The 17565-nt window shown below is 40.2% G+C and overlaps 1 protein-coding gene across 1 annotated transcript; it reads right to left on the reverse strand.

The window, feature by feature from the left end:
* Positions 1–12658: 12658 nt before the first annotated feature.
* On the reverse strand, positions 12659–16467 carry LOC143864123 (receptor kinase-like protein Xa21). Its single transcript, XM_077374941.1, has 2 exons — positions 13672–16467; positions 12659–13508 (listed from the first exon to the last, which is right to left on the reverse strand). The coding sequence occupies exons 1-2, from the start codon at positions 16379–16381 to the stop codon at positions 13063–13065; spliced, it is 3156 nt and encodes a 1051-aa protein (XP_077231056.1). The 5' UTR covers positions 16382–16467; the 3' UTR covers positions 12659–13062.
* Between the last annotated feature and the right edge of the window lie 1098 nt (positions 16468–17565).

The raw sequence follows: 17565 nt of genomic DNA on the forward strand, positions 1-17565 counted from the left end.
CAACAAAGTAAGCAACGGGGATCCCATTGCATTTCACCTAACATTTTTACCTTTTTACCTTCTTCTTTCCCACGCCAAAATGAAACTCTATTCTCTGTTGTAAAAATCCATTGAAAATCCATTGCAGAGATTTGAAACTCCCCTCTCTTAAAATCTAGACTTATTTATTTAACTATTACTCCATATCTGGTGCAGTAATAGTTAAATAAATAAGTCTACTAATGAGGCGACGATATACTGTGGGGTCAGGTAATCATACCCATCAGTAGAATTAAGCTTATGATTTTGTTCCATAGGAAAATCGGATGTGCGGCCTCCTAAAATACCAGAATCTTTTAAAATGTCAAGCGTATATGTGGACCCCGATCTGAGAGGACTGGTACCGAGGGACGCGAGATCCCCCTGCAATCCTCTGAGATCTCCACAATGAAAGAGAGCTCTACCAAGGAACTCTCGAAACGGTGCCACCCTCATAGGATAGCACGAGTGGCAATATAAATGAATGAAAGAGATACGTCTCGATCCGGAGCTAGGGCTAGAAAGACGTACCTGAAATAACTCAGAGTCGCCATCCATGGATACGCCATGGAACCAAAACAAATGCTATGTTTGCAATGGATACCCAGAGTTACAAAAGGTGTGTGCCTGGTGACGAATGGAGAAGATCCGAAGAGCACCCCCAATTCGCCCGAGTGTGAACACTTGGTCTCTTATTTATTAACTTTAGAGAATTTTGGGTGAAAATCATGTGAAATGGAAACGAATATCCCCGAGGCAAACGTCTACCTAAACATGCATGACCCGGGGATAATAAGCACATACTAAATAAATAAAAGAAGTGTGTCACCTAAGCATTGCTAAGTTATGAGTGACATGCCTAATGGGTGTCTAAGTTCTGGTGGACGAACACATGCGTACTACAGCTAAAGGTATGAGTCTGTACAGGAAAAAAAATCTAAAATTAGCAGTTAATCATAAAATGAGTTAACAAATAGTAAATGAAATGAGGAATAAACAAAATACCAGGCAAATAAAAGAGTAATGAAATAAAAACCTACGGCGAACACATAGCGCCTATCTACATTGGGGCGAATACATAGCGCCTAATATAAAATCCTAACACATCCCATCTAGAAAGCAGTAAATGACAGATAGAAAAAGCAGTAATGAAAACCTATGGCGGACTCATAGCGCCTATCTATATTGGGGCATATCGCCTAATATAAAATAAAATTCTAACACATCTCATCTAGAAAACATTAAATGACAGATAGAATAAGCAGTAAAGCAGTAAAGTGCTACAGCTAAGAAGGTAAACCTGCGCAATGAGCAAACGTCAGTAGATGATAGTAAAGGATAATAATCAGTAACCTAATAAAGATAGAGAATTACAGCTAAGCATGTGAGAACTACCGCTAAACATGTGAGACTACAGCTAAGCAGGTAAAAGCTACGACTAAGCCAGTAGGTAAAACACATAAGCAGGTAAATGTTATAGGTAAGCATGTAAATAAGCAAGGAAATGAACACACGCTGTCGTGATCCTATCCGAAAATCATCATCAATATGCAAACATAAGCCCTAAAGTGCTACCAACAGACCCTAAGACTCTAATGCTTAAGCTCGAGCCTTTAGATGATCTGATGTTCATCCAAAGAAGCCTACGTATCCCACCTCCACGAGAATCAACGTAACGTAGTTCTTCGCACCTATTCTAAGCTATGATGCCTAAGACATCTAAACCTCTATCCTAGACTCGACCTAAAAGACCAGACTAGTTATTAAAGCTTCTAGTGCGATTATTTAAATTCCAGTGGATTGTGAATTTTTAGGACACCCTATATGCCCTAACTAAATGCAGGTTAGCCCTAAGCTAATGCAGGTGGTTCCTACAACCTATGTGTAACTAAGCTGTGTGTCCTAAGGAAAACAAAGGGATCACTAACGCATCCTAGACCTAGTCATCAGTCGGCAATGTGAATCGCCAACTGATCGGACGGAGGCGCTCCTAGCCAGGACAAACTCCTAACTCTAACATAACACACACATCAAGCACACAACAAACAACATATCAAGGAGAAACTCCTAACTCTAGAGGAAGAGCTTTTTGAAAACAAGATTTTAAAGTTGTTTATTAACAAAAAAAGATTTAAAACACTATTTACAAAAGTTTGGTTGGAGTTGGGATAAAGATCCCAAGCTGCACTACGTACCTCGTGAAAGAGGATCAAGCCAACGTAGTTCAAAAACGAACTCTTCTAACTACGCTCTTAAAAAAACTTTAAACTGCAGATGATTTTGAATTTTCTGGTTTTCCAATGCTTTTGAATTTTAAGATATTTCAATGCTTTTGATGTTTTTTAAAATTTTCAAGTGCTTTTACATTTTAGGCGTCTAAAGCGAGTTAACACCCTTCAGATAAAGGCAATCTGATAGAAGAGCCTCTATACCCACCATATCACGGTAGGGTATTAAAGAGGGAAACATGATCCTTAAAGCTTAGGGGGAGAAAACAAATGAGGGAACTAAAATTCCGATACGAGCAAACAATCTCAAAAAGACGACTAAAAGCTGACGAGACTTAGCCAGTCTCCACATGAAGGGATATCTTACCCATGGAGTAAAACCCCTAGACAAAAGACAAATGAAAAGCTTCTAACCCTAAGGGCAGACTTCTAACCAAAAGAGACGGACAAAAACCTTATAAGAAGAACAACTAAACAATAAGTCGCTACGGAAGGATCCTAACTAGTTAAACACTCTATGAGGAGGGAATCCCTTAACCCGCGAAAACTCTAAGCAGGAAGGGAAGAGATTGGCTCAAGAAACGTTCCATCGTCACCAAACCCGACAAAGTGTTCTCAAGATTGATGGAACTCCGGAACTCGAAGAGGATCCCAAGGAACGCACGAAGAACAACCCTGGAAGCGAAGGAACTTTTGAACCCTAAGAAGAAGTGAGGCCTTCAAAGAAAAGAAAACCCCTAAGCCCTATAAGAAGCGATGGGATGAGAGAGTGACATAAAGGGCCAAGGGCTGGCTCAAGAGGTTGTCGTCCGTCATAGCCTGACGAGAGGAAATCACAAAAAATCAAGGCAGATATCAAATGTTGGTATCCGACCCGAACCTCGATGAGAATCCCAAAGACAGTAAGGAACCCAAGAAGTTAAAAAAAAAAAAAAAAAAAAAAAAACTATCTATATTGCTCGGTGTATGCATCCAAGACCAAAAATCACAGAAAGAATGAGACTAAATGTCCAGCCCTTCGTTAGTTTAGTTCGAATAAACAGACAAGGGACTGCAGAATTAAGGCCAGACTAAAATTGGAAACCAAGCCCCTCCTTGGCCATTCAAATATATGCTCGAGAACCAAAAGAAAAACAAAGAGAAACTATAACTGAGCATAACACCCCATCTTTGTCTCTTTCTGAGAACCGACCTTAGAGAACAAACACAATACATCTCTGACCCCTTTTCAAATGCCAACTCTAAAAATTGAAAACTAATAAGAGTTGAACTTAGAAAGGTGGAAATGAGGAATCAGGCCTTGAGGTGCTCATGCTGGAATATCATACCATTGATGGAATATAGTGCCATTAATAACACCCCTGTCGGAATTTAGCGGTACAAGTATCAGCCCTCATTGTCTTTGACCATTGAAAGAGTCACCTAAGTCATCTCGAGTCTCCAAATTAAGGCCATGACCTAGTCCACTAAGGGTAGGAATAGTAAACAACATTTCGTGAATCTAATTGTGAGAAACGTGCCAACCTGATGCTTGTACTACTGCATTTTAACAATGGTATTACTACAAGCACTACATTTCAACAACAGTACACATCTTACTAAAATTGAAATGAATGAAGATGGATCGAATCAAGCTTGAATATGAGCAGCCATCTAACCCAAGGAAATGCACTGAATGGATACCATTGAAAACATTCAGCAATGTGAACATCACTTCCCACCAGAAGAAATGAACAGAGGGTAAGTGAAACAATATGGGAAAGCAATGCAATAATCCTACCTGCCTAGGAATGCAAATTGGGCATATGGAAGACAAAGTGACCGAGGAAACATCGACGTAATTGCCGAGGAAATATAATGAAAAGAAATCGAATCATTCTTTGCCAATTCACGCTATACTACGCTATCAACAACCCTGAATTTTTCATATGATGCTCATTGTGTTCATAACACCAAAACAAAATAATTTCAATAGCACAAGACAAACAGTACCATCATCAATGAATAATGAAGCTTATGCTAGCTTTCTCTGAGAGCCCCAAAACTTAACCAATTAAGCAGTGAAATCACAGGGTTTATGCCATTATATAGACACAGTAGTGTCAGCATCAGTTTATGAAGACACTGGTACATGCATTACTATGTCTTGATAATAGCCAAGCCCACTTTCTTCCTCTGATTGGTGGCACCCAATTCTTCAAGTATTTTAGTAATTAAGCCACCCCACATACTCATGTCTGTAATCAACTTGGGTGTTAAAAGGAAATCTTGGAACATTTTGCTCTCAATATGCTTTGAACAGACCCAAAATTATGGGGGAATCAAAGTTTAAAATTGATAACAATTACAAGTGACTTCCAATTAGCAAAACCAAATAATCTCATATTTTCAGGGCACCCAGATGAGGAATATAGATAATCCAATAGAATTTTTCATGTCTACTATCATTCCCACTAGGAATCCAAAGAACAGGTTAGTAATATGGGCCTAATTCATGCAATCTAAGAAGAAAACAAGATGAAATCGATGAAATTTACCAATGACATAAGAGGCAAGAAAACGGAAATTACCTGTAGAATGGTTGAAATTCAACTCGTGTCGATTGAATCCTCAAAATTGCTGGAGATCAGATCAGCTATGGTCGGATCTCGACATTGACGGAAGAAAATCGCTACAAGAGCTTGCCGGAAAAGGGGGCTGAGAGCTATGGATATGATGGTGGAAACGATGAAGGGTGGGAGAAGATGGAGTTGATGGCGGTCTGCCTCTCTCAATTTTTCCTTCTACTCAAAGCTCTCTCTCTCTCTCTCTCTCTCTCTCTCTCTCAGCCAGTTCTCCCAAAAAAAATGAAGAGCCTCCCTATGCTGCTAATGTTGATTTCTCTGCAACCTTCTTTTTTCTTTTCCTTGGAAGTGAATTAGAAAGGGTTTGAATGGAGGCCATTGGAGGGGGATTTCAATGAGGGTTAAATAACAAAGGTTTGAGGGTAGGGGTAATGGTAGAAGGAGAAGGAGGATGATGGTGCTAGGCTTGAGCTAGGGTTTTAATGGATAAGGGTTTGGGTTTAATGGTTGTAGGGGTAGATTGGGTGATTTTAATGGAAAAGAGGAAAATAGTGGCCAAGTGAAGAAAAAGGGGGTTTCGGTGGTCAAGATGGTGACAGAGAAGGTGAAGATGGGGGACGAAGGGTCTGATGGTGGAGGAGATGAAGGTAGTAATAATGGGTTTTGGTTTGAGGGTTAGGGTTTGATGGTAGGCTGAGAGGGAGGTTTGATGGTGGTGATTGGCAGGAGATGGGGAAAAGAAGGAGAAAATGGTGGCTAGCCACCAAAACCCTAAGCCCTCTCTCTCTCCCTCTCTCTCTCTCTCTCTCTCTCTCTCTCTCTCTCTCTCTGTGTCGCCTCTACCTCTCTTCCTCTGTTTCAACGAATTTTTTTTATTTATTAAAGCCCTAAGTCATTGGTATATATAGATACTAGTAAAAAACCCGTGCGATGCACGGGCCGACAAAGAACGGTACAGACCACGTGATAGGTTGATCCAAACCGTCCATGTGATGGAACACAACATAAATAGGTTGTGCCCCAAAAATCATTTCCATAGGCTGATCCTAGCCTCCAATCTATAGATGTTTCCATAATTCCTCTTATCTTAAATCGGATGGTCAAGATCACCCTATAGTTTTTTAATTAAAAAATCATAAAGGAGGGGGGTAAGATCGAAATTATACGGCTCTAATGGGTGCCTTTGTTAAAAGCATAAAGGAGGGGGGTAGGATTGCAATTATATGACTTGAATGGGGGCATTTGTTCAAAAAAGTAAAAAAATGTGAGGTGTAATTCTCACGGATTTTTCAAAAAAATCGAAAAACTCTCTCTTTTCATCCCGGCTTATTATAGTAGAAGAGGTATGTTGATTTTGGCATACCCTTGCCTTGGTAAATACACCCTGCCTATTTGACTTCTTCTCCATAATCATTTGTACTTAGAGATTCATATTAGCACACCCTTACCTCAATAATTCACTCCCCCTTCTACTTTTTTTTTTATAAGGTTAATGACATACTCAGCCCCCCCTTGCATTGCATTGGACAACCCTTGGTCGTGCATTATGATTACTCTTTTATGCCATTAGGGAGTGGCCTTGGCAAATGAAAGGAAAGGGAATAAATTTTTGTTTTCTTTTATATATATGGGAACTGGTATTGGCACTCTCTTGCATGATAGTTTTTTCCTTCTTTAGTTGTGCACACACAGTAATTGGTATTGGAACCTCTTTGATCTGATAAATCAACTCCCTCTTTTAAACTATACCATGTTACACTACGCTATCTACTTCGCTCGTTCACTAAGCAAACCTTTACGAATTTCGACAGAATTTTGAAGGGACCTACTTGGGATCCTAACATATTCTAAGAAGAAATTTTGGACTCTAAAACATTACTTTACTAGGGTTTCTACTCGAACCAAGCTATAGGGGTTCGGTCAAAATGGGGTGTCTACAGTATATTTACGCTGTGATAAAGAAATGCCAGTATTATTACGAGCAACTTCAATTCCTAAAAAATATTTGAGGATGCCAAGATCCTTAATATGAAATTTATTATTGAGAAAATTTTTGAAAGCCATGATGGCATGTTCATCATTACCAGTGATAATGATATCATCCACGTAAACTAAGACAGCTGTGAAAGAAGAAGAAGAATTTTTAGTGAAAAGAGAATAATCTGCTCGAGATTGAACAAAACCATGGGAAAGGAGGGCACCTGATAATTTAGCAAACCATTGACGGGATGCTTGTTTTAAACCATAAAGGGATTTATTAAGCTTGCAAACTCTTGTCTCCCCCTTACCAGAAAATCCAGGCGGAATGGCCATATACACTTCTTCATGAAGATCGCCATGAAGAAATGCATTATTTACATCAAGTTGGTGGAGTGACCATTTCTTGATGGAAGCAATTGCAAGTTGTAGACACCCCATTTTGACCTGACCCAAATTTCCCAAAAATTGAATAAATCCTGAAATTCGAGTCCCAGAACCGAATTCAAAGTCCCTAGAATCAAGCTTCAAGTTCCCGAAACCGGTTCCAGCATGTCCGAAATCAATCTTGAAATTCTCGAAACCGAGCCTAGAGTGCGAAAGAACCTGAAAGACCCAAGAGTGCACATTTGCTATCCATTTCCGAAATACTCTGAAAGCCCCAGTATACCTAAACCCCATTGATATCCTTCGTTTAATCGCCCCGACATTCCCTTTCATTTTTTCGGAATTTACAAAAAAAGTGCAAAATACCCCTGAGTTTTTTGTATTGGCACTCCTCTATTTGAACCCCCAAGCTCCAATGTATATCGGCACAGTCATATTTTGATATTTTCGCTAACCCAGCTTGTTTTGGGATTTAAAGAATTATCAAATGGTTTTTACATTTTTCCAGAGTACTCCACAAGTGAGAAAAGACAAGCAGGGAGAGTGTAATTATCAAAATACGGTTGCGTCAATATCATTTCCCTAGAAAAAATATATGCAAGAAAAAATAATTCGCTCTTCCCCTGTTCTGGCATAGACCACCCTCTCTAGCGTAGAAAGTACGCTAAAAAGGGTTGTCCATGGAAGAAAGAGAAGGCAAATATATGATTTTTCTTTGTAAAAGGGAGTAGAGTACCCAAGCATGGGTGCCCAATAAAGCAAAAAAGGGGTAATAGGGATGTTGATAAAAGTGTAGAATCCTCCTCTCAGAAGGGCATTTTTGGAAGCTTGCATTTCTTCCTTTACAAGCCACATACATAGACCATTGGATTAAAAAAGATGAGGTGTAGGGTCTAGATTAGTTGAACATTCTAGGTTTTTAGGGTTTCTAAAATGGAATTAGGGTTGGGGAAGTAAATCAAGGGTTGGGAGCAATCAAGAGGAAAATATACCAAATTAAGGGTTGAGATCAACTGTGGAAATAACCCTAGCTATTTAACCCAAAATGGAGCTCGTGACAGAGGGGGAGGGATTTTCTCAATTTTATTTTTAGCACACAGCAAAAGAGGGTTTTCTCATTTTGCAGAGAAATACAAGAAAAAGAGGGAGGGAGAATCGGGGAGCCGCAATCTTCGTCTCCTCTGGCCGGAATCCGGCAAACCCATTTTCCCCACCTCCGGCAAGCCATCATCATCTCTGGCCACATCTCAGTCACATCACCACCACCTTCAACCGATCTCTACCGAGACCACCATCTCCCTCAAACCCATTTAGCTAGGCCCCATTCCACCGACCCAACCGCCATCATCTTCTCCAGCCATCCGAGCCGGAATCCGGCAAGATTCCGGCCCTAGCTACCCTCTCTACCTCCGCCATCACCTTCGCCATCTCTCCACCATCATTAAACTCATTTCACCCTCACCTCTGCAATTTTCCCCCAACCGCCATCCATCTCCGACCAAACGGCCATGAATCCGACCCCAATCCAGAATCTGTGAAACCCACTTCACCTCTACACCATTCTCATCTCCGGTCATCTCTTCACCACCATCAAACCCTCCATTTTTAACCACATCTCCACCATCTCTGCAACTTCTCCATCACCGGAACTCCGGTCGTGCCACCTCCAACTCCACCCTCACCATCACCCCTTCGTTTTCTCCGATTGGAATCGACGGAGCTCCGGCCAACATCACTATCTTCTTCTTCTTCCACCTCAGCCACCACCATCCCTACCATCCATCATCACCAATCTAACCCATCTCTATCTACCAAACCCATTTCCTGCCCATTAAAACCTAAACCAGTTTTCATAAACCCACCTCCATTACTCCCAACCTCCATCACTTTCTCATTCTCTGTTAAAGAAAAAGGGTTTCGGCAAACGGGGTTTCACCTGCACAAGGGAGTAAACAAAAGGAGAAAAATTCAAAAAAGGAGACCCCATTTACAACTGTGAGAGAGAGAGAGAGAGGGGGGGCGTCGGAAACCGGTTTTTCCGACAACTTCGCCGGAATCCGGCATTTCTTCTTACCCAATACGTACTCATAAGTCCATTCCCACTTTATTTCCACTCATCTCTCCATCCCAAACCCCTTATCCCTCCACTATCCATTACCCTGTTTCTCCGACCACCACTACTTTCGACACAAGCAACCATTGATTTTTTGGCGTCGTTTTTCTCCTGAGACTTCAACGTCTTCTGCACATTTTTTTAGTTGGGTGTCAACTCCATCTCCGATCCGAGCTCTGCCATCAATATTTCTTCCACCATTTCCGGTGCCGACACCGAAGCTCCGATGAACATTTGACGATTGCAATTTTGCCCAACACAGGTAATGATCTAACTTTATCTTATGATATTTTTATCGCAAAGATCTAAAAATTTCATGAAAAGTTAGCTTGTTCCTGTTGTGTTTTAATTGTTTTCTCATAGTAGTACTCAAATTCAGCAAAGATTTGTGGTTTTTCATTTTTCATTCACTGATAATAGAAATGGAATGAGTGTAGTGCATCTATCAAAGCAGAGTACTTGTAGGTATTGATATTAGCACTGTCATATTTCTTAGTTATAAAATTTAAGTTGTCTTTTCTGCTCCAATTGGCTTTCTAATTCCCTTTGAAAGTTCTCATGATCATTGAAGAAAATTTTGACAAAAAGAGATAGGAGGGGCTGGGTATAACCGCTTGAACATGGAGGTGCTAATGTCTGTATTCGTTCGTGAGCATTATCATGTTCTGCTAATTGAACCAAATTAGCTTATTTTCTCCTCCTCGTAATTGACGTGTGCGAATTGTATGGATGATAAGAGCATTGAATGGTTGTTCGAGCAGTAAAGGACGAGGTAGAATAGTTCAATTAAAGAAATATAGTTTTGGTAGTATTTTTCCCCTTGACATTTGTACTACCATAATGTGAGGATAGCGCAGCTCCATCAATTTGACATCTGGTAATTGGATTTATTTCTTTATGGCAATTTCAAATGCTACATGTCTCTAGCTTGGATCACACTCGAATTGGTTTGGGACTTAGAAGTTTGGAGCTTGGAAGAGGTAGAGATGGCTAAATATGTTAACAATGGTATTGAGCCAAGTGTGTTTGCACTATCTTATCTGATCTCCCATGGCTCCTAGATTGTCCAAAGGGCTCTAGATTCATACAATATAGATAAGCTTCCTTGAGGATGGTATTGTTACTTAGGGGTTTCACATCCTCTTTCCTTTCTTGGGATTCTTACAGGGTGAAGGGGTTTCCCTTCTTTCTGAGGTCATCATTTCTTATAGGATTCAGGGATTCTTCCTTGTTTTCTTTCGGGACCATTCTCTTCACGTCCCTTGGGATTCTCTCTGCATTTCGTGATCCCATCGATTTTGGGGAACAATTCGTCATTCTCCTCGGGTTTAGGCGACGACGGACGGAAATCTCCTGAGCCAAAACCCCCTTTTAATCAAAGGGATAAGCAAACACACATAAAAATCAAATAGTAAAAATTCAAAAACAACAAAAAACATCAAAAGCGCCAAAAATGTTTTTCGAAGAAGTTATTTCGAACTACGTTGGCTTGGTCCATTTTCACCGGGTACGTAGGTAGCTTGGGTCCACCCAAGTTCAGTCAAACACTTTCAATAAATATTTTCAAACATTTTCAAACAAAAACTAAAAACGGGCAAGGATGGTGATTGCCAGGTCACTTGGAGCCCTCTTTTCATTCTATTTTCGATTTTGATCTTTATTTTTCGGTTTTCATCGGTTTTCCGACGTTTTATCAGGTTTTGGGACTGGCGATGACGTAGCGTGGCCCCTTCACAAGGCCCTTCACAGGGATTGTCCTCGCTGAAGCCCAACGATAGGTCATGACGATCTCGAGACTTGTCCGATCTTCAGCAGATTAGGATCGCTGGGCTTGATTCCTTTTTTAATCGCCCTCTGAGCCTATCGTGTGTTCCATTTTCTTTTCCCTGGCATTTCTAGTCCTTGCATACCGTCGACTTTCTGATTCATTTCTTTTCGTGCATCTCTTAGCGTGCTTGTCTTTAGTTTCTTTTATGTTACCTTTAGTTTGCTTATTTCTCTAGCGTGTGATTGATTGATATTTTTCAAACTTGTCATCGCATAGGTTCGCATGCTAGTGTGTTTGCTTTACTGCTTAGCTATAACGTTTATTTATTCGTCTTATCCTGATTATCTGTCTAGATCTAGCTCTTTATTGCTTTCACTATCTCATTATATCTATCATTGTCTGTTTAGTTATAGCTCTGCATGCGGATGTTACTGTTTTCCTAGAATGTGATGAGTTAGGATTAGATGCGATGAGTTAAGATTTGGATGTTTATTTTCTTGTGCCCATCCCCGGGTCATGCATGCTAGATAGACGTTTTCTCAGGGGTGCTCGTTCGCATTTCACCTGATTTTCACCCAAAACTCTTCAAAATTAATTAAAAATGGCATAAGAGACCAAGTGCTTGTACTTGGGCGAATTGGGGGTGCTCTTCGGATCTTCCTCATTCGTCACCAGGCACGGACCTTTGCATATCTGGTTATCCGTTGCGACAGAGTACTTTATGGGGTTCCAGGGCCCATTTCCTTGGATGGCGACTCTAAGTTACTTTCAGGTGCGTCTTGGTTTCTAGGCTCCTGTCTCCGGATCAAGAGGTATCTCATACATATACATCGCCACCCATGCTGTGAGTGGCATCATTTTGAGAGTTCCTTGGTAGAGCTCTCCTTCACATTGTGGAGGTCTCAGAGGATTGACGGGGGATCTCGCGTTCCTCGCTAACAGTCCTCGGGATCGGGGTCCACACAAGTAAACAACATACTGTAACGAGTTTAGCTACAGGTGCAAAAGTTTCATGATAATCAAGGCCTTCTCGTTGGGTGTAGACTTTGGCTACCAAACGAGCCTTGTATCTTTCTATAGAGCCATCGGAGTTGTATTTTATTTTATAAACCCATTTGCATCCTATTGCTTTAGCATAAGGAGGTAAAGAAGTTAAAGTCCATGTATTATTTTGCTCTAAAGCAGCAATCTCTTTAGCCATTGCTTCACGCCAAGGGGCATGTGGCATGGCTTGTTTGAAGGTAGATGGTTCAATATTTGAAGAAATAGAACTAAGAAATGCTTTGTGAGCATTGGATAATTTTTCATATGAGATATAGTTCGAAATGGGATATTTACTATTATTGTACTTTGTCGAAGAGCAAATGTAATCTTGCAATTTTGAAGGGGGTTGTCCTATATATGGAAATGATTTTTGGGGCACAACCTATTTAGGCTGTGGCCCATCCAATGGATGGTTTGGATCATCCTATGGTGCGGGCCATACCGTAGTTTTAATAAAGTGAGAAGTGCGATCATCAAAATACAGTAGTGCTGATAACATTTCCCAAAATCAATCATAACTTAAGCGTACTTTTTTGAAATGAGGCCCTCGGTACGAGGAATAAAGACTGATATTATTCAAATTTTATTTTACAGAATAAACCTAAATTAACATTGAACTAAACAATCAACGAAGCTAAATCCACTGAAGTACTACAATGAAAAAAGACAGACTATGCCAAGTGATGGACTCTATAGCATTCTCAAAAGGGAAATTTATATTTCAACCCCCTTCAGCAGCATTGTTTGTCTGTCTATTTCCTCAATATGGCTTTATTTTCAAGAACAAACAAAGAAGAGAGCTGGAATTTTCAAGAGAATACAAACAAATTAAATGGAGGTGAAAATCAATGTAAATGCATGACATAAACATCCTCGCATTAAAGTTCTACATCTCATTTTGAGGGTATGGGCAAATGTTTCCAACGATTCTTGTCATTGAACCATTCAACTTCAATCAATACCTTAGTTATTGCTAAGATAAGATGAACCCTCACGTAAAGTTGGCATCCTATTTTTCCGTTCTCGATGGATGCCAATTCCATGATATGAGTTTTTGATCACATGCAATTCTTCGACAACATCACCCATCTGCATTCGATCTCTTGGTGATTCTGCACAACAAGAGACACCGATTTTGAACATCAAGACCACACAGTCATGCATTCTATTTTTCATAATGGTATGATTTTCACTGTTGTTGTTGACAACTTGGACTTCTTCTGAGATCAATTGTGGGTATGTAATCTCAATCACTTGATCTGGCACCGCCATCTTAGCGAACTGGTTGAGAGTTAAGCCATCTGTAAACAAGTTATTGGTAGGAGCTTTTCCTGTGAGCATCTCCAGCAACAAGATTCCATAACTATACACGTCACCATGCGTAGATCTCTTTCCACCCATACCATATTCTTTCCATTTAAACATGAATACAAAAATCAAACCTTTGTTCATGTTAGAAAGAAACTATGAGATGTTGCCAAATAAAACTTCATCTTATAATCAAGCTAATGAAAATTTTAAAATCTTATAAGATAATAATAAAGAATAAAAAATATTGATAAAGTCATTTACCTGGAGCAACATATCCAATAGATCCCTTTATTGTTTGCGAGCTACTTTTATTGTTAGAGTGATTAGAAGTGCCTTCAAAAATAAACCTTGCTAACCCAAAATCCCCCACATGGGCATTCATGTCATCATCAAGAAGAACATTGCTCGGTTTTAAATCACCATGAACAAGTAGTGTTTGTCCATGGTGATGAAGATAATCCAATGCAGACGCCACATCAAGGGCTACATTTAGCCTTTGAATAAGGGTCAAGTTCATCAATGGATGTTGCCCATCTCCCCTTTGATGCAACCACTTCTCTAAACTCCCATTAGGCATGTACTCAAAAACCAAAGCTTTAAAATCATTGCCTTGGTAATCAATACTTGAGCAAGAAGTTAAGATCTTAATGAGATTCCGATGCCGAATGTTTCTTAAGGCTTCACATTCAGCGTTGAAGCTCTTAGTAGCCCCGTGTTGTTGAAGGTTGAGTACCTTCACTGCAACAATCATTTCATTGTGGTCTAAATGTCCTTTATAAACAGAACCATAACTTCCTGCACCAATTAAATTTTCCAAAGAGAACCCATTAGTTGCTCTAAGTAACTCTGCATAAGAAAGCTTTAACCATTGATCCACCGAAGGCGACATAACTAAAGGGTTCTTTCGCGACTTTCTTTTCCAATAGAAGGTTGCAAAGAAACAAGATAGTATAATAAGGAATAAAACCACACTGACTGTTGAAATTATTATTCTCAGAGAATGAGTTATTCCACGTTTCTGATAAACTTGGGCAGGGCATGCTGGCAGTTGTAGTTCTAGGATACCCCCACAAAGCTTGTTGTTTCCATGAACTGAAACCGCACTTGCATTTCTAAAAATCCCTTCCTTTGGTACATCACCCTCAAGATCATTAAAAGACAGATTTAGATACTCGAGTAAGTGAAACTTTTCCATGTATTCTGGAATCTTTCCAAACAAGTTATTGTGTGAAAGATCTAGGTCTCTAATACCTTTTAAATTGACCAATGATGAAGGAATGGTTCCTTGAAAGAGGTTATGATCCATGTGTAAGTTTTCCAAACTCTGACAATTTCCTAACGTACTAGGAATTTCACTTGATAAACTATTATAAGAAATGTATAAATTCCCAAGTTGTGTCAAGCTTCCAACTTCTGATGCAAGGGACCCTGTGAAAGAATTATGGGATAAGTCAAGGTATTTCGATAGAGAGGAAAGCTTAAGAATTTGTGTGGGTATGATACCACTAAGCTTATTTTGACTAAGGGTTAATTCATTTAAATATACACAATTTCCAAGACTTGATGGAATGCTTCCTTGTAATTTATTTTCAGATAAATCGAGTCCTAACAAATGAGTTATGTTGCCAAGGGAAGATGGAATTTGACCGAACAATCCATTTGTGTGCAAGGACAATAATTGCAGCTTGTTAAGCTTTCCAAGTCCAACAGGAATAGTACTTGTGAGAAAATTCCTCTCCACGCCTAGTGCTGTTAAACCTACCAGATTTTCAATACCTGATGGGATGCTCCCAAATATCTGGTTTCTTCCTAATGTCAGGTATGTCAGTTGAGTTGAGAGATTAGCTATAGAGTTCGGCAGTGCACCACTTAAGTAATTGACTGCCAGTTGTAATGAATTTAGACTAGAGCAATTAGTTAAAGAAGTGAGAAAGATCATGTCGTTGGATTGGCCTCTGCTTCCTAGCTGATTTTCTCCGAAGCTAAGAATGTAGAGATCTTGAAGGCTTCCTAAATTCATAGGTAGGAATCCACTAAAGCTATTCCCACCAAAATCAAGGACTGAAAGTCGTGACGCATTAGATAATGAGACTGGAATGGATCCCGTGAATAGATTATGAGACATGAAAAGCCCAGCTAAATTAGGGAGAGAGCGGCCCAGGTCGGGTGGAATGCTTCCATGCAACTTATTACCTGGCAGAGAGAGATCAAAAATGGACGAGAGATTGTAAATTGGTTGAGGAATCATACCAGACAAATTATTTAGTGAGAGTCGAAGAACTTTTAAGGCTGCTAGTCGTCCGATCTCATACGGGATGCTTCCTTCCAAACTATTATATCCTAGATCTAAATAGATGAGAGATGAAAGGTTCCCAAGGGAAGTTGGGATGTTTCCTATGAGATTATTTTTCCAAAGGTTTAAGTAAGCGAGCTGAGAGAATGAGTGGAACTTGTTGGGAACCCCCCCAACAAAATTATTGTAACTTAAATTCATGGACGTGAGTTTTGGGCAATAGGCAGTCAGATTGGCTGGTATTTCTCCTTCATATGAATTGAGGCTCAGATTGAGAGAACGCAAACGGAATAGACGACTCATGTCTGGGGGGAGTTGGCCGTAGAATCCATTGTTTCCGAGTTTGATTTTATGGAGGAAGGTGAGATTTGCTATGTGAGGCGACATGGGTCCGACCAAGCCTTGATCGCCAAGGTTCAAGGCAATGACCCTTTGAGGATGACGATGACCGCATGTGACTCCCAGCCATTGGCAGAAATGGAGAGAATTGTTCCATGAGGTTAAAGCCCCATTAGGGTCATGGGTTATTTCATGTTTGAAGGCGAGCAAAGCTAGTCGATCGGTTTCATTTCCTAGAGTGGTAGATTCTACTGATAAGAATAGGAACGAGACAAGGGTGACATGAAAGAGAAATGATGAAGGCAATAACCTACAACTCAGTTTACTTGGAAGCTCCATGGAAAGGGAAGAGAAACTCTAAAACCCTAAGAAAACAAGCCTGGGTTGAAGATGCAGAATCACCTTCAGAGCCTTCTATTTATAGGGGAGGGAGAGAGAGACAGAGAGATGACTGGTAGTTGGGCATTATTATCATATATATATATATATATGTCCGATTGCCCACCACACCATTGTTCTAGGGGAAATGATATATTCATCCCCTTTTCTTCCCTGAGTCACCCCCTTTTAGAGTAAAATGAGCTGTCATAAATACACTAAAGGGGGTGGCCCGGGGAAGAAATGGCCTGAATGCTGAATATGATCCTTGATTTCTGCCCATTACTGCCTAATTTTTCTAACCTGTTCTATTTGGATTTTGGACTAAAAAATAAACTCAATTCTCAGTCAAATAATCAGTTTAGCCACCCATATAGGAATCTACTAGCTGATCGGAACGATCCTAGCCATCTGTATTGTACTTCTACCATACATCAATGGAGGGGTATTTTTAAGAGGTGGAGATGGCCTATTAGGGGGCGAGATGGAGGGGATGGGGGTGGATTTTTTGGGAGCTTTTGTTTGGGGAATATGAGTTTGAAGAGGAAGAAGAGAAGGGGGAGGGTGGCTGTGGCTAAAATGATGTGGGAGATTTCCATTTTGCGCTCTTTTTGGAGAGGAAGGAGAGTGAGAATGGGAGAGGAAGGAGGAGTTAAGAATGGGGAGTTTCCGATATTTTTTCCTTCCAGTCAAACTAGGTCTTTCTGTCTTATCTACCGGGAATTGCGTAGTTGATATCGACACACCCCTCCGTGGTCTTTGTCTTTCACATGTATTTATGTGTCTTACTTTAAGACTTTTGACTTCTGAGGCGAGAAAGAGGAGGAAGAAGATAATAGAAAAGGGAGAAGAAAGAAAAAGGTCTTTGAAGTGTGAATTTGCAATATGGCTCTGTGGGTCCCACGTAGACGCGTGCACTACGGCATTGTGGGTCCCACGCTAAATTGATCATAGCCACCCATTTGATTGGTCTTCTTCGTATGTCTTTATAAAACAAAGGTAACGTCTGACTGAAGACTTTAAAACTCCAACATCTAGAAGATCGTCATCATCGTTGAGTACTAGGGTTGCAACCCGACCAAACCGTCCATTAGATGACCACAGCCTAAATAGGTTGTACCCCAAAAATCATGTCCATAGGCCTA

Source organism: Tasmannia lanceolata, unplaced genomic scaffold (assembly GCF_043159265.1).
Source record: "Tasmannia lanceolata isolate RefF3 unplaced genomic scaffold, GAP_Taslan_0.1 ptg000003l, whole genome shotgun sequence".
Classification (NCBI taxonomy): domain Eukaryota; kingdom Viridiplantae; phylum Streptophyta; class Magnoliopsida; order Canellales; family Winteraceae; genus Tasmannia; species Tasmannia lanceolata.